The sequence below is a fragment of the Mesocricetus auratus genome, unplaced genomic scaffold (assembly GCF_017639785.1).
Source record: "Mesocricetus auratus isolate SY011 unplaced genomic scaffold, BCM_Maur_2.0 Super-Scaffold_100007, whole genome shotgun sequence".
NCBI lineage: Eukaryota > Metazoa > Chordata > Mammalia > Rodentia > Cricetidae > Mesocricetus > Mesocricetus auratus.
The window spans coordinates 53434298-53450496 of NW_024429191.1; the positions used below are offsets into that span (position 1 = coordinate 53434298).

At 40.4% G+C, this 16199-nt stretch overlaps 1 protein-coding gene and 1 pseudogene across 2 annotated transcripts in view; one reads left to right on the plus strand and one right to left on the minus strand.

Annotated features, from left to right (window-relative positions):
* Smg6 (SMG6 nonsense mediated mRNA decay factor) overlaps positions 1-16199 on the plus strand; it is a 237654-nt gene that overhangs the window by 10211 nt on the left and 211244 nt on the right. For both annotated transcript variants that reach the window (XM_040749136.1, XM_040749135.1), the window contains exons 5-8: positions 950-1056; positions 1308-1386; positions 6197-6307; positions 6686-6898. In XM_040749136.1, the coding sequence (XP_040605070.1) occupies positions 950-1056; positions 1308-1386; positions 6197-6307; positions 6686-6898 (510 nt within the window). The remainder of the gene's footprint in view (positions 1-949; positions 1057-1307; positions 1387-6196; positions 6308-6685; positions 6899-16199) is intronic.
* Positions 1765-1856, minus strand: LOC121141624 (annotated as a pseudogene).

Here is a 16199-nt window from a genome sequence, read left to right on the forward strand (position 1 = left end):
ACAAACAAACAAACAAAAGGCATGTGTCCTGTCCCAACATTTTTGTTTATTGTTTTGGAGACAGAATCTCATGTATAGGCCAGATACCCTGGGACCCTGGAATTCACTGTGTAGTACTGACTACTGACTGGTCTTGAAATCAAGATCTGCCTGCCTTAGTCTCCAGACTGATGTGTGCCCCCATGCCTGGTGGGGGTGATTTTGTTTTTATTTGGTTTAATTTTTTTTTTTATGTTAGGGTATGTTACTGAATGTGGAGCTCACCACTTTGGCTAGACTGACTGTCAGGCAAGTCCTAATAATCCTGAGTCTCCTCCCCCACCTACAGGTGTATGAGGCCAGGCTCAGCTTTTACATGAGTGCTGGAGATCCAGACTCAGGTCCTTATGCTTGTACAGCAAGCTCTTTACCTATGATCCAACTCTGAAGTCCCTAGAATATGTATTTTAAATTTTTGGTTTTATACATTTATTTTATGTGTATGAGTGTTTTGCCTGCATGAATGCCTGTGTGTGCCTGATGTTCAGTGAGGTCAGGAAAGAGTATCAGATTGCCTGTAACTGGAGTGACAGATGGCAGTTGTGAGCTACCATGTGGGTGCTGGGAATTGAACCCTGGTCTTCTACAGGAACAACAAGTGCTCTTAAAAACTGAGCTGTCTCTCCAGTCCCTGAATATGTATTAAGTGCAGATGATGAAACCTAGTTCCAGCCATTTCAAAGGCTTTCTTGAGATCACACAGATTCCTTGACTGTTAGTTTCAGAATGCATTTTTCTATTTCTGTAGGACTCAGAGCAAGAGTTACCACTCCCACTTGACTGGCTGTGTTTTCTCACTACATTTTGTATCATTTTGGTGGTGGTTTTCTGTCGTTAAGATCCCACCCATTTCTTCTAGTATTGAATTGTGTTTCTTGGGTACTCTACTAACCGGTTGTCTATTCTGTAGGTAAAATATGCCTTGATCAGTGCTCAACGATGTATGATTTGCCAAGGAGATATCTCTAGGTATCGGGAGCAAGCCAATGATACGGCAAACTATGGGAAGGCACGCAGGTACACCTCTTGGCTCATTATTTCTCTTTCTTGTGTGGCATTAAGTGAATCATTGTAAGTCACTTGAGCTGCCTCCCATCTGAAATGCCCTACAGTTGTCTTTAATTCCTTATTGGTCCCTTTAATTGTGCTTTACTACTTGAGAGCTATATCTAGTTAACTTTCTAGTATACGACTTAAGTAGAGGGCTGGAGGATAGATTGGGAAAGAGTTGATGAGAGTTAACATTTCATTCTGTCTTTCTGTTCTAGTTGGTACCTGAAGGCCCAGCATATTGCTCCCAAGAATGGGCGCCCCTATAACCAGTTGGCTTTACTGGCAGTATATACGGTAAGAAATCCCATGGATAGGGGAACTGTTTTCTAGGCAGTTTCCTTTTTTTTTGAGCTAAAATTTTGTTTTACTACATAGCCCAGACTTCAAAATTTTGTCACCTTTGATTCAGTGCTAAGATTAGAGGCATGTCCTACCATACCACAATTTCTTAAAATACTGATTAAATTTGTATTACTATATTTATCTGTTTGTTGATTTATTAAGTGTGTGAAGGTATGCATGTAGAGGTCAGAAGACAATGTTGAGAATTGCTTCTATCTTATTATGAAGGTCTCAGGGATGGAACTTAGTGGACAGAAGCTTTGACAGCAAGTACTGTACATACTGAGCCTCTCGCTAGCCTCTGAATTTATTTACTTGTCTGTTATTTTTAAGAATATGGAATCCTTAATTCTTGTTCAGAGACCATGTTAATCTTCTCTGTTTTGTTCCAATTTTAATATGTGTGCTGCCAAAGTGAGTACTGGATTTTTTTTTAAACAGAGTCTTACTTTGTAGCCCAGACTGGCTTTGAAGTTGCATTCCTCTCAGATACTGGACTGAAAGGCATGTACTATCATATTTAGCTTAAAATAGGGTTTTATTTTTCATTTTTTATTTTATGTGAATTAGTGTTTTGCCTGCCTGTGTTTTTGTGCACTATGTGTGTACAATGCCCTTGGAGGCCAGAAGAGGGTGTTAGATCCTCTGGGACTTAAGTTACAGACTGTTATGAATTGCCATGTGGGTGCTGGGAATCAAAACTTGGGTCCTCTAAAAGAGCATCTGGTAGTCTTAATTTATATAAATTAAGCAATCTCTAGCCCCTTAAGATACATTTTAATAGCTTCAACTCCTTGAGATTGATTTCTTCTGATCCCTGTAGTCCAAAGAACAGCCTATTTCATCTTTCATCCTCAGACTCCTTTTGTTTCTCTTTTATTATTTTTTATTTACAACCATCCAGCCATCCATTTTGTGTATGTGTGTGCAAATGCCACTGAATATGAAGATCATGACAACTTGAAAGTGGGTTCTCTCCTACCACCTTGTGGGTCCTGGGGTTCAAGCTTAGGTCATTAGGACAGTTGGCAAGTGTCTTTTTTTTTTTTTTTTTTTTTGGTTTTTCGAGACAGGGTTTCTCTGTAGCTTTGGAGGCTGTCCTGGAACTCACTTTGTAGACCAGGCTGGCCTCGAACTCACAGAGATCCGCCTGCCTCTGGGCAAGTGTCTTAATCTACTGAGTTATATCTTCACGTCCTGACTCCCTTACTTTGAGGTGAGTTGTGAGGGAATCCTACACACTTGGTTCATACTTCCACTTCACTGCATTTAATTTCCTAAAGGAACATTGCTCTGAAGCCAAGAAACAGCTTGTTACTCTGCATCTTACCTTGTTTCCTTTTCTAGGAAGAGGACAAGACCCCCTTACTTTCCTCCCTTAAGGACCTCACCCAGTCCTCAGCATTCAGATCTTGTTTCTTTCCCCAGATATCTTTTGTGAAGATAATCTCATTGAGTATCTCTGAATGGCCTGGAACTTAATTTGTAGACCAGGGTGGCTTCAAACTCACAGAGACCATCTGCCTCTGCCTTTCAATGCTGGGATTAAAGGCTGAACCACCATGCCCTGCCAAATACAGGTGCTCTTCTGTACAGCTACATTTCCATTTGTTAAAGACACTATCCCTACTTCCTTAAAATGGTACTGATGTTTCTTTTAGGTAGGGCAGCATTTGAGATAGGGCCTCAAGTAGAATATTTGGCCTGGAATTCACTATTTAACTGAGGATGAATGCCTTATTCTTTTTATCTTTCTTCCCAGGTACTGAGATTACAAAGGTTCTGTTTGTTTTTTTGTTTTTTGGGCCAGGCGGTGGTGGCCCATACCTTTGATCCCAGCACTTGGGAGGCAGAGGTAGGTGGATCTCTGTGAGTTTGAGACCAGACTGGTCTACCTAGCGAGTTCCAGGACAGGCTCCAAAACAATACAGAGAAACCCTGTCTCGAAAAACCAAAAAAAAAAAAAAAAAAAAAAAAAAAGAAAGAAAGAAAGAAAGAAAAGAAAATCAGTCGATGTTTATTTGTAAGCTGTCAGTTCTGTTCCATTGGTCCATGTTTGCTTTACACCATCAGTACCAATGTAGGTTCCTGATAATAATCTGGAAAAATGTTAGCCTTTCAGCTCTTCTTTCTTTCAAGATTGTTTTCACTGTGTGAGGTCTCTTAGATGTTTGTTTGTGTTCTAGGATAAGTTTTTTGTATTTGTATTGTAGCAATCATTGGGATTTTGATTAAGTAATGAACTTATAAGTTTCTTTGGAAGTGCTTTTATCTCCTAATGTCCTTACTTAGGTCTTTAATTTTGTTTAGTACTGTTTTGTAATTTGATTTTTTTTGTTGTTTTGTTTTTTTGTTTTTTGAGACAGGGTTTCTCTGTGTAGCTTTATACCCTGTCCTGGAGCTAGCTGTTACAGACCAGGCTGGTCTTGAACTCACAGAGATCTACCTGCCTCTGCCTCCCAGTGCTGGGACTAAAGGCATGCGCCACCACTGCTTTTTTTGTTTGTTTGTTTTAAGAGTATAAGTATTAAGATTCCTTTGTTAAATTTATTCCTAAATAGGTATTTCTTTATCCTGTTTATAAAGAAATCATGTTGTTTGTCCTTTTCAGATTGTTGGTTGCTCAAATAGCTTTGCCACATTTCTTCCATGGGTTTTGCCATTCTGGTTAAATTGTTATTTTTCTTTCACAGATTTGAGACCCAGATTAGTATTCCCTTCAAGTTTTTTCTTCCTTTGTCTCCCTCATATCTTTGTTGTCTGATAATATTTTTCAGTATTTCTGTCTTCTTTAACCAGTTATTCAGTGAATTTTTCAGGTCTCTATAAGTGGTAAAATATATGATGTGGTTTCTTTCCTAAGACAAACTTCATTAATTGTTAGATACACAATTATTTTGTGTTAAACTTAAAAAAAAAAACCCGGGGCTGGAGAGATGGCTCAGAGGTTAAGAGCACTGACTGTTCTTCCAAAGGTCCTGAGTTCAATTCCCAGAAACCACATGGTGGCTCACAACCATCTACAATTCAATTGGGTGCCCTCTTCTGGCATGTAGGCAAAATACTGTATATGTAATAAATAAATAAATCTTAAAAAAAAACCCTGCAAATTATGATACATTTGGCACAGGGACAGGAGAGTTGGCCTAGAGCAGTGGTTCTCAACCTTCCTCATGCTATGACCCTTTAATACAATTCCTCATGTTGTGGAATTATTTCATTGCTACTTCATAACTGTAATTTTGCTGCTGTTAAGAATTGTAATGTAAGCCGGGCGTTGGTGGCGCACGCCTTTAATCCCAGCACTTGGGAGGCAGAGGCAGGCGGATCTCTGTGAGTTCGAGGCCAGCCTGGTCTACGAGAGCTAGTTCCAGGGCAGCCTCCAAAGCCACAGAGAAACCCTGTCTCGAAAAACCAAAAAAAAAAAGAATTGTAATGTAACTAATATGCAGAATATCTGATATTCAACCCCTGTGAAAGGGTCATTCATTCACAAAGGGTTAGAGGTGTATAGGCTGAGAACTGCTGATCTGTCGGTTAAGAGATTTTGCTGTTCTTGCAGATCAGGATTGGTTCTCAGCACCTACATCTGGTGGTTTATAACCTGTTGTCATTCTGGTTCCAGAAGTTCTGACACCTTCTTCTGCCTTTCGTTGCTACTGTACTTACGCATACATTACCCTTCTATAGCACCTTTGTATGTACATAATTAAAATAAATAAAATAGAAATAATAAATATGGCACAGTGATTATTTGTTTTTGAGAAAAGACCTGTTTTTTCTTTCAACACAGTGTTTCTTTGTATAGTGCTGGCTGTTCTAGAACTCGATCTGTAGATCAGGCTGCCCTTGAACTCACAGAGATCCACCTGCCTCTGTCCCCCAAGCACTGGGATTAAAGGTGTGTGCCACCACGCCTACTGTTGTCTATATTTTAAAGGATTTCTTTGTTCATTTTTCTCCCATATAAATAATTTGGTTCTTAGAGTTCCTGTGCATATAAAATAAAGAATCATGCTGGCCAAGAAAAACTTTCTGATATGGTTGATTACCTTGGCTTTTCAAATGTATTGCATTCTGATTTTGTTGCTGGAATTCCTTATAGTTGTAGGGATAGGCCAGGAGAGATAACAGCTGTGGTATACTGGTGTGTCAGAAAGCAAGCTGCGATGGCTAGGTGGTACAAGAGACTAAGACAGGAGGATCACAAGTTCAAGGCCTTCTAAGATTATACAAGTTCTAGGACAGAGTGGGTAACTTAGACTACCTCAAAGTAAAAAAAAATTTTTTTTGGTTTTTTTCAAGACAGGGTTTCTCTGTGGCTTTGGAGGCTGTCCTGGAACTAGCTCTTGTAGACCAGGCTGGTCTCGAACTCACAAAGATCCGCCTGCCTCTGCCTCCCAAGTGCTGGGATTAAAGGCGTGCGCCACCACAACGCCCGGCCAAAGTAAATTTTTTAAAAAAGGTTGGGGCTATTGTTAAGTGGTAGGGTATATGTCTCACATGTAGAAGTCCCTAGGTTCAGTCACCAGTATTTTTTGTTGTTGCTTGAGACAGGATTTCACTGTATAGCCCTGGCTGTCCTGGAATTCTCTCTGTAGAGCAGGGTGGCCTCAAACTCATAGATATCTGCCTGCCTTTGCCTCCTAAGTGCTGGGATCAAAAAGCATGTGCTACTACCACCCATCTGTCACCAGTACTTTTTTTAAAAGGAAGAAAAAAGAAAGTCAATTGACCAGGTATCTCTGGCTTCTTTCCACAGAGGAGGAAGCTTGATGCTGTATATTATTATATGCGCAGTTTAGCAGCCAGTAACCCTATCCTGACTGCCAAAGAGAGTCTCATGAGTTTATTTGAAGAGACTAAACGAAAGGTGAGTAAGAATGCAGGTAAACTGATTCCTTCCTAGAAGAATGTATTTCCCTTTGCGCCTAAGTGTTTAAGGAGGTGACTAAAAGACATCTTCACATAGTCTCACTGTGCTTCACTGATGACTTGTGAGGAGGCCCCTGTAAAGAATGGACACTGAAATAGATCTTCAGGAGAGCTTGCCAGGCCTTTTGAGTATACCTGTTCCACAGCATCTCGTTCATAGAATTAATAATGTCTATAAGGCAACACAGATGGCTTTCTTTATTTTGGTACTGTAGCAGAGCCTTTAGCTTTTATAGTCTTCAGACAACAACATATAGTGGAGGACTTTCTTGTTAGCTGACCTAGGAGAGTCTGAGCTTGTGTGTCTGTTGTACAGGCTGAACAGATGGAAAAGAAACAGCATGAGGAATGTGAACTGAATCCTGATCAGTGGCGTAAAGGAAAGAAGTCTACTTTCCGACATGTTGGGGATGACACCACTCGCCTGGAGATCTGGATTCACCCATCCCATTCTCGGTCGTCCCAGGGCACTGAGTCTGGGAAGGATTCTGAGCAGGAGAATGGTCTGGGCAGCCTGAGTCCCAGTGATGTAAGTTCCTGAGAATGATATAGTGAGCCGAGTAGCTCAGTAAGTCTGGCTTCCCCTGGTCATGCAGTTCTGTACAAGCTGGGGCCAAAGCATAGACATTTCTCAGCTTCAAGACATTTATCTATTTACTTAAAGAAGAAGGATCTTATTCTGTATATAAGGCTGGCCTGGAACCCTCTATGTAGCCCAGACTGGTCTCTAACTTGTGACAGTCCTCCTACCTCAGTGAATAGGGCTGAGCCTACCATGCCTAGCACCTTCCCACTTATTCTGGAGAATGCTACCTACCAACTAGTGCCTACTAACTAATTCACTAATGCCTCCTTGATGTTCACAGGTCCCTTTGTCTGTAACATGTGCTTTCATTACTCACCACTATGGGGCACTGTAGAATTTAGTAAATGTAGAATTGTTTTGCTGCTTTGAGTTGGACATCATCAATATGTATGAGGATTCACTGGGATTTTCTACTTAATGCTTCCTTCTTGGTTAGCCTTCTATATAGAGTATGAACTAAAACATCATAGGTGTTGGTTAATCTGTTTTGTGATCAGCCATTATTTATTTTTAGATTTGTTTATTTTACGCATGAGTTTTACTTGCAGTATGTATATGTACTACATGAGAGTCTGGTGCCCAAGGACCATTTGCCTGGGCTATATTTTACCGTTCTCCTGCGCTTGGAGTTGAAGAGATTTTTGAGCCATTGTGGGTCCTGGGAACTGAACCTTGGTCCTCTGCAAGAGCAGCTAATGCTCTTAACTACTGAGCCATCTTGCCATCTCCAAGCCTTTTTTGAAGTGACCTCTTTTGACTTAGAGTATGCCTAGCACTAATTATACAGAAAATAACATATACCCTTGTTTTTTTCTTTTTCCTTTTTTTTTTTTTTTTGTTTTAAGTTTTTTGAGACACAGTTTCTCTGTGTAGCCTTGGCCCTATGGGAAGTCCTTCTGTAGATCACACTGGCTTTGCGCTCACAGAGATCCTCTTTCCTCTGCCTCCCAAGTGCTTGAATTAAAGGTGTGCACCACCACCACCACTAGGCTGTCACCTTGTTGTCAGGGTAGCATTCTAATGGAATGTGCAAGTACTTAGGCTTAAGTGTAATGAACTTTATTTAGGGGTGTATACCTGATTTTCTGGGAGCACAATAGTCATTGGTCGGTTGAAGTGCGATGAATGAATAGAAGTTAGCTAGAAGAGGAAGGAAAGGAGAATGGTAAAATATAACCCAGGCAAATGGACTAGCTATATTTAGATTCCTGAGGTTAGGGAGAAAGAACATGGAGAAAAATGCAAGAGTCTGGTTCATTTTTCAGTGACAGGAATTCAAGTTAGTTGTAGAAGGATTTGAACCAGCAAATGATTTCAAAGATGGGAACAGATGAATCCAAAGGGCCTGATTGGAGAGAAGAGGGAGTTAAGAGTGGCACCTAGGTTTCTGGTTTAGAAACTGAGGGGTTAGTGCCAGGTGACCACATCTGTAAGCCTTGTACCTAGAGGCTGAGCAGGAAGATTTCCACAAATTCAAGGCTATTTTGGGTTGCATAGTAAGTTCTAGGCTAGCTTGATCTGCAATATGAGACCCTGTCAAAAACCACTAACAACAAAACCCTATAATACCATTCCCCTAAACAAAACAAAACCAAGTAGATGGTGATATGTTTTTTTGTTTTGTTTTGTTTTGTTTTTGTTTTTGTTTCTTGAGGCAGGGTTTCTCTGTGTAACAGCCCTAGCTGTACTGGAACTTGCTCTATAGACCAGGTTGGCCTCGAACTCAGAGAGATCTACCTGCCTCTGCCTCCTGAGTGCTGAGATTAAAGGCTGTAGTCTGTTTTTTAAGGTAGACTTTAATGGGAGACCAGATTTTAAGACAATGATAATGAGTTTAATTTTAGACTTGTCATTTGTCATTCTGTGGGACTTCGAAGTAAAGATATTCAGATGATAACAGGTGACTGAAGATGGGGAGAGTGTTTTGAATCAAAGTATTTCTTCTTTTGGATGATGAAAATGGAACCCAGGGTTGTGTGTTTGCTAGGCAAACACTTTCTATTATTGAACTGCATTCCTAGCTGTGGAAAAGACTATTTTGAAGGCATCTTGCTAGATAATAATGATACAATGAGAGCTGATTCATTTGCTCCAGCATAAGATGAGAATGACAGTTGGCATGATGGCTCAGTGAGGAAAGGGGCCTGGAGTTAAATCTTATAACTTTAGTTTTGAGTCCTGGGACCCACAGGGTGGAAGGAGAGAACTGACTTCCACTAGTTGTCTTCTAATCTTCACATATGTGCCATGGTACACACATGTACTAACAAAAAATAAATACAGTGTAGAAAAAGATTTTAAAAACAGAATGAATGATGAGGAAACGGCTTGATAGTCAAAGCACTAGCTGTATAAGTGTTAGGACTAGAGTTGGAATTCCCATAATTCAGGTAAATGCCAGGTGCGCATGTCAGCTCAACTGCAATTCCACCTTGAGAAATCCAGAGCAAGCTCTGGGATTGATTTGAGAGATTTCTGTTTTATTGAATAAGATAAAAGAGCAATTGAAGATGATTCTGGACACCCAACTTCAGGCCTCTACATGAACACACACCCACATGCAAGCATGCTTACACATATACACACCACACATACACATGTAAAAATGAAAAAGGAAAAAGAACAGGATGATTAATAAGTTGAAGAACCGAGAAAGAAGATCCTTGAACAGTCTGAGTAGGGCACTAGATTTGGAGGACAGGTGAAGGCATTAGCTGGACAAGAGGACAAAGAATCGTTCTTATAACTAGGGAGAGAGGTACACTTGTGGTTTACCTGGGATACAGGTGAACATACAGTGTTTGTAGGTGCACACGAGGGAAGGACCTATCTGTTTATCCTTGAAATTGGAAGCATGGTTTTCTAATAAGAACTGGCTATAGCCGGGCGTTGGTGGCGCACACCTTTAATCCCAGCACTCGGGAAGCAGAGGCAGGCGGATCTCTGTGAGTTTGAGACCAGCCTGGACTACCAAGCGAGTTCCAGGACAGCCTCCAAAGCCACAGAGAAACCCTGTCTCGAAAAAAACCAAAAAAAAAAAAAAAAAAAAAAAAAAAGAACTGGCTATAAATGTTGGGATAGGAGAATGTCTCAGGTTTTGTTGTTCTTGTTCTTGTTTGAGATGGTCTCACATAGCCCAGGCTGGCCTTGAACTCACTATATAGCTGAGAATGACCCCAAGCTTTTGACCTTCCTGCTTCCACCTCCCAAGTACACCACCATGTTTGGTGTTTGTTTGTTTTATTGCTTTTTGAGACAGCATTTTATACTGTAGCTCACTGGCCTCTAACTCATGACAATTCTCCTGCTTCTGTCTTTTGGGTACTAGATTACAGGTATGAACTACTATGTACAACTCTTTTGGGTTTAATTTAAAATTTCCATTTATCTTCTTGTTTCCTTTTAGTTCTTTAGCTGTTTTGTGGATGACTTGGAAAGCAGTAATTGATAAACAGAACTAACAACTTCTTGTGTACCATGGTGTACATGTGACTCCCTACTAATGTGTGTTCTAGCAATATGTTTTGGTTTCTGCTGTTAGAATCCCTCATTGCTGCTTTTGCTGTTTTGGATATTGCAGCCCAGACTGAAAGCCTTTTAACTAATAAATACATTGTCTTTTTCGATAGGGCTATGCTGTTTAATTTTTTTTACTTTATTATATATATGCCTGATATATGTGGGCCCATATGCCATGGCTCTCAAATGACAGTCAGAACAAATTTTTGGAGTTACTTCTCTCTTTCCAGTCACCTTTAGGAATCAAACTCAGGTGGTCAGGGTTGCAAATTAAGTGATTTTACTCCCTGAGCCATCTCACCAGCCCTCAAGTGTTTTTAAAATGAAAGCAAAAGCTGGGCGTTGGTGGCGCACACCTTTAATCCCAGCACTTGGGAGGCAGAGGCAGGCGGATCTCTGTGAGTTCGAGGCCAGCCTGGTCTACAGAGCGAGTTCCAGGACAGGCTCCAAAACAATACAGAGAAACCCTGTCTCGAAAAAAAAAAAAAAAAAAAAAGATTAAAGCAAAAGACAGTTTGAAAAAAGATTGTGTGACTTTCTTTGGTGTTGGTCTTACAATTGGGAGTATTGTTACATAAATATAACTAACTAATCTTTGTAGCACTCTGTCTTTCCTTGGATGTACTGGCTGGACATAGAGCTCAGTGGTAGAATGCTTGCTGCATACACAGTCACTGACTCTGAGGAAGAAGCCTGCAATTTTGAAACTGTTTTATCCACTGTGGAAACCACAAGTCCTAGTCAGCTTCTGTGATGTTTTCTTATTTACTTTTTCCTTTCTTGTAGCAGGTTTCAAAATCTTAGTTTCCTTTTTCTGCTCATAGTGATACACAGCTCATAGTAAAACAATTAACACTTATTTTTAACCTCAGAAACACTGGTCATGAGGAAGACAGAAGCCTAAATTATCTCAGGTGCTATGCAATGGTATTTCTCTCAGAAATGGGCGTCATACAATGGGGACCCCACAGTAGTATCCATTTCCTAATGTCTGCCTTTTGGTACCTACCTAGTGAGGTTGTTGTTTTAGTTTATGTAAGGCTTTGTAATAATGTTCACACAGTGATAGAGTTGCCTGACAATGTTTTTCTTTTAATATATTCCCACATTGAACAGTCTTGATTGTGTATGATTACGATGCAGTGTGGCAAGTGTTGTGACAAAGGTAAGCCTGAAAGGCTGCAGAGCATACAGTCGGTATTCCTAATCTGTGTGTGTTAGAGAGATTAAAGTACAATGTTGGGGCATTTCTGTACTGCAGTGAGAGCTTGAGAGCATAGGCATAGGGAACTTCAGTACTTAACCAGTATGTGGAGATCAGATGTGAGCAGAGTTCTTGCCAGAGATGCAGCTATCTTTCACCACTTCCTTCCTTTCCTACACTGAGTCAGTATGAGTACTGCTTAATCTGTCTTGAACATACTGGAATCCATTGATCCTACCTTCTCATTGCTGCCACCTATTCCATACTGCCATTGTGCATTGTCTTCCCTATCTATCTATCTATCTATCTATCTATCTATCTATCTATCTATCTATCTATCTATCTCTATCTACCATCTATCTATCATCTATTTATCATTTGAGGCAAGGTCTCTCTGTGTAGTCCTGGCTATTATGGAACTCACTATCTAGACCAAGTTTTCCTGGAACTTATAGAAATCTTTCTTCCTCTGCCTTCTGAGAGCTGAGATTAAAGGCATGAACTATCATGCAGATCTTACTTTTTAAAATTTACCTCTAAATGAGCTTCCAAAAATACTTAAAAATTTTTTTCCAAATACACATTTTTGGTGATTTCATTTTTTTCTTGAAAGTTTTTCTGAGCCATCTTCATAGCTTGTATTTGAAGTCTTTAGCTTGTCTTTAGAATAATGTCTAAAAGTCTTTGACAGTCTATTAGACCCCTTGTGACCTGACCCCTCCTGCATCCAACCTTGTATCTTTTCCCTTTGTTCTAGTCCACCAGTCTTCTTGGAAGGCTCAAACTCTTCTACAGCACCTCCTGATGGTATCTTCTTTGACCCAGTGTACTTCTCAGCCAGTCTCAGTCCTGTTCTTGTTATTGGTGAAGTCTCTGCCTAGAATTCTAAGACACCCCTCCCCTGTCCAATCACATCCCCCCATCACCCCCCAACCCCGCTACTGCCTCCGGGAATAATTTTTCTAATTCCCAAGATTAGCTGTTTCTCATTGTAAGTGTATGATGTGTGTATGCAAGTGTGGGGGCCTGAGATCAATGTCAGATCAAGTGTCTTCCCTTTGGTTCTTTCTGTTCCTAACCTTAGGTAGAATTATATACAAGTACATGGTCTGCCCTGCCTGGGTTCTGAGATCTGAACTGAGGTCCTCATAATTGCACAGCAATCTACTGAGCCATCTCCCCCAGCTTCCTAATTCTCATTTGTGCCATTACTTTTCTAATTAGTGAAGGAGGTGACACACACAACATGTGGAAGACAGAGCTAGGAGAATCTGTGATTTTTGAGACCAGCCTGTTCTACATAGTTCCAGGACAGCCAGAATTACTTAGTGAGGCACTGTTTCAAAAAACAAAACAAAATAAAAAAATGATAATAGGTATAGTGTTTGGATGTTACTGTTTACTGTTTCCAAGACCTGTCCCTTGCTGGATTGAAGACTCTGTAAGAGTAGAGTCATTTTACTTTGTTTGTGGTGCCTGTACATAGACACCCTTGTTAAGAGAAGCTTTTTCTTTGCTAGCCGCTTTGGTTTATCACCCTCCAGTCGCCTGGGCTCTGCCGCATTGTAGTCCCCAAATAAACACACAAGACGCTGTATTAATTATGAAGCTGTTGGCCTTTGCTTGTTTCTTACTGGCTTGCTCTGACTTAAGTAATTACCCTATAATTGTTAATCTAAGTATGTCTCTTACCGGAGAGGTTTCCGGGCTTCCTACCCCAATGGCGTTACATCTCGGCTCTCTTGTGTTTCTCCTTCCCAGAGTTCTCCTGGACTCCTAGTCCCTCCCATCTAGATTCCCTATAGGCCAGACAGTGCTTTATTGACATAAGACTTCCCCAACACACCCTAAATAAGTCTTTGTAGAATGTGTATCAGAGGAGAAGAATGATGAGAAGGTAGTAGGGATCAGATCGTCCCAGTATTGAGGTTTGGAAATCAAGTACTGAGGGGATCTAGGGAGACTTAATCAGCTCATGTAATGACCAAGGTGACCTTCCAATGGAACAAACATTTGTTTTTCAAAAAATCCGCATTTGTTCATTAATAACACTTATAACCTCATTAAATGTTTTATGACAGTTTTTATATATAAAACGTGCAAACAAAAAAAATTCAGAAGATAAAACATTCCCCATTCTAAGAAAAATTGCCTTTTTTCTGCATTTTTAAGATAGACTAAGTAGAAAAGATCTAGGTGGTGGTTCTTCGTAATTCAGTATCACAAGGTGTTGTTTCTGTTTAAATCTCATGAAGGGGTTCATAGTAGAAAAAAAGAAGTCACTTTTTTTTAAGATTTATTTATTATGAATACAACATCCTGCCTCCATGTATGTCTGCAGGCCAGAAGAGGGCACCAGATCTCATTATGGATGCTTGTGAGCCACCATGTGGTTGCTGGGAATTGAATCAGGACCTCTGGAAGAGCAGTCAGTGCTCTTAACCTCTGAGCCATCTCTCCAGCCCCCAGCCACCATTTTAGTCCTAGCATTTTTCGTCCCAGTTCAAGGTCAGCCTGGTCTACAAAGAACACTGCCAGGGCTATACAGAGAAACCCTGCCTCTAAAAACCAAAAAATAAGGGGGAAACCTTTTTTTTTTCCTTGGTATTTCGAGACAGGGTTTCTCTGTGTAGTCCTGCCTGTCCTGGAACTCTCTCTGTAGATCAGGCTGACCTCAAAAACAGATGTGCCACTGCTTCATCAGCAGACTCATTTGGTAGTGTAGCACAAGGTTCAATAGCTGAGTGATACTGTTGATGACAGCGCTCCTTCAGCAACTTGCATAACACGCTCTGGCACAGAGGGACAGCCAGCAGTATTTGTAGGTTTTGTGTTTAGAAGATATGTAGGTATATGTGTCTGTGTGAGCATGTATAGGTGCATGTGAAGGCCAGAAGAAGTTACCAAAGTTCCCTGGAACTGGTATTACCTGAAATGTGTGCCATGATCTGAACTCAAGACCTCTGAGCCATCCCTTCAGCCTTGCAGTATTACTTGTTTAAAGGAAATATTTTGTATTGAAGAAGTTATGGTAATTCATCATCCCTACATCAGATAAAAACACATACATAGTTTGTAGTGAAATTCACTTACATTCCTACCATCATAGACAGCACTGTAAAGCATTTGGTAGAGAAAACTTTAGACATTTTTCTAATAGTCTGTGAGTTGTGCATGTAAACACATACTCTCAGAACCATGAAGTAGCACTCTGTGTGGGGTGTGTATGTGAGATGCTGTCAGTTGAACCCTGGGCATCATATATGATAGGCATTGCTATCTCCTCTAGTCCTGAAATACATTCTGTAACAAAATTAATCTATATACAATAATCTGAAGCTTGCTTTGTAAAGTTATCAGTTGGACATATGGTCAGTTCTATTGTAATGCACCACAGACACTCCTGAAAAATCACTGTGCTGTACAAAGTTGTACAGTTAAAACCACAGACTTATGGGGAAATGAAGCTGGGGCCCAACACTCAAGTGAGATACTGAAGAAAAAAAGAGATAGGAACCTAATTAAAAGTAGCTGTTCAGCCGGGCGTTGGTGGCGCACGCCTTTAATCCCAGCACTTGGGAGGCAGAGGCAGGTGGATCTCTGTGAGTTCGAGATCAGCCTGGTCTACGAGAGCTAGTTCCAGGACAGCCTCCAAAGCCACAGAGAAACCCTGTCTCAAAAACAAAACAAAACAAAACAAAAAAAGTAGCTGTTCAATCTTCTATGTGTTAAATGATTAATAAATATGTAAATACTACATTAAGTAATATAAAAAGAAAATTTGCTTGTGGGAGGGAGCTTCTGCTGGCTTTCATGAAATCAGAAAGGCAACTGTTGAACAGACATGTGTAGGTGTGGTTTTCAGCAAGGTAGTTAGGTGGGGAATGGAGGAGGTTGGCATGTTTGTTGTCTGTACATATTTTATGTGCACTGGTGCAGCTTTGTTCAGCTGGATAAATTTTCTAGTATCACTGCCTATGGTGACCTTGAACTCTTGATCGTCTCTTCCTCCTGAGTACTGAGAGGTGTGTGCTCACCTGTGATTCTTATGAGCAGAATCACACATAAGCAAGCAGAACGTTGTATCAACTGTCAAAGTGTTTCTCAGTACACTCGGTCATAATGAAACAAATTCCTGTTTTTCTCACTTTTGTTCTTGTGTTGTATTTTGTGGTGCTGAATCTGCCCTAGGGTCTCATGTTAGGAGAGCTCTATACACTGAGCTATGTCCTGGAACTAACTCTTGTAGACCAGGCTGGTCTTGAACTCACAGAGATCCACATGTCTCTGCCTCCCAAGTGCTGGGACTAAAGGCGTGCGCCACCAACGCCTGGCCTGTGTTCCATTTTTGACATGAGTATTATACAGAGCTGTTTGCACTTGCTATCTTCTGAGTGTGCTTTTTCTTTCATCATATGTTCTTAATATGGTTATATATTTTATTACAAATATATATGTCAAGTATTTTTTTCTTTGTTTTTTTTAAGTTTATTTATATTTTATGTATGAGTGCTCTGCATG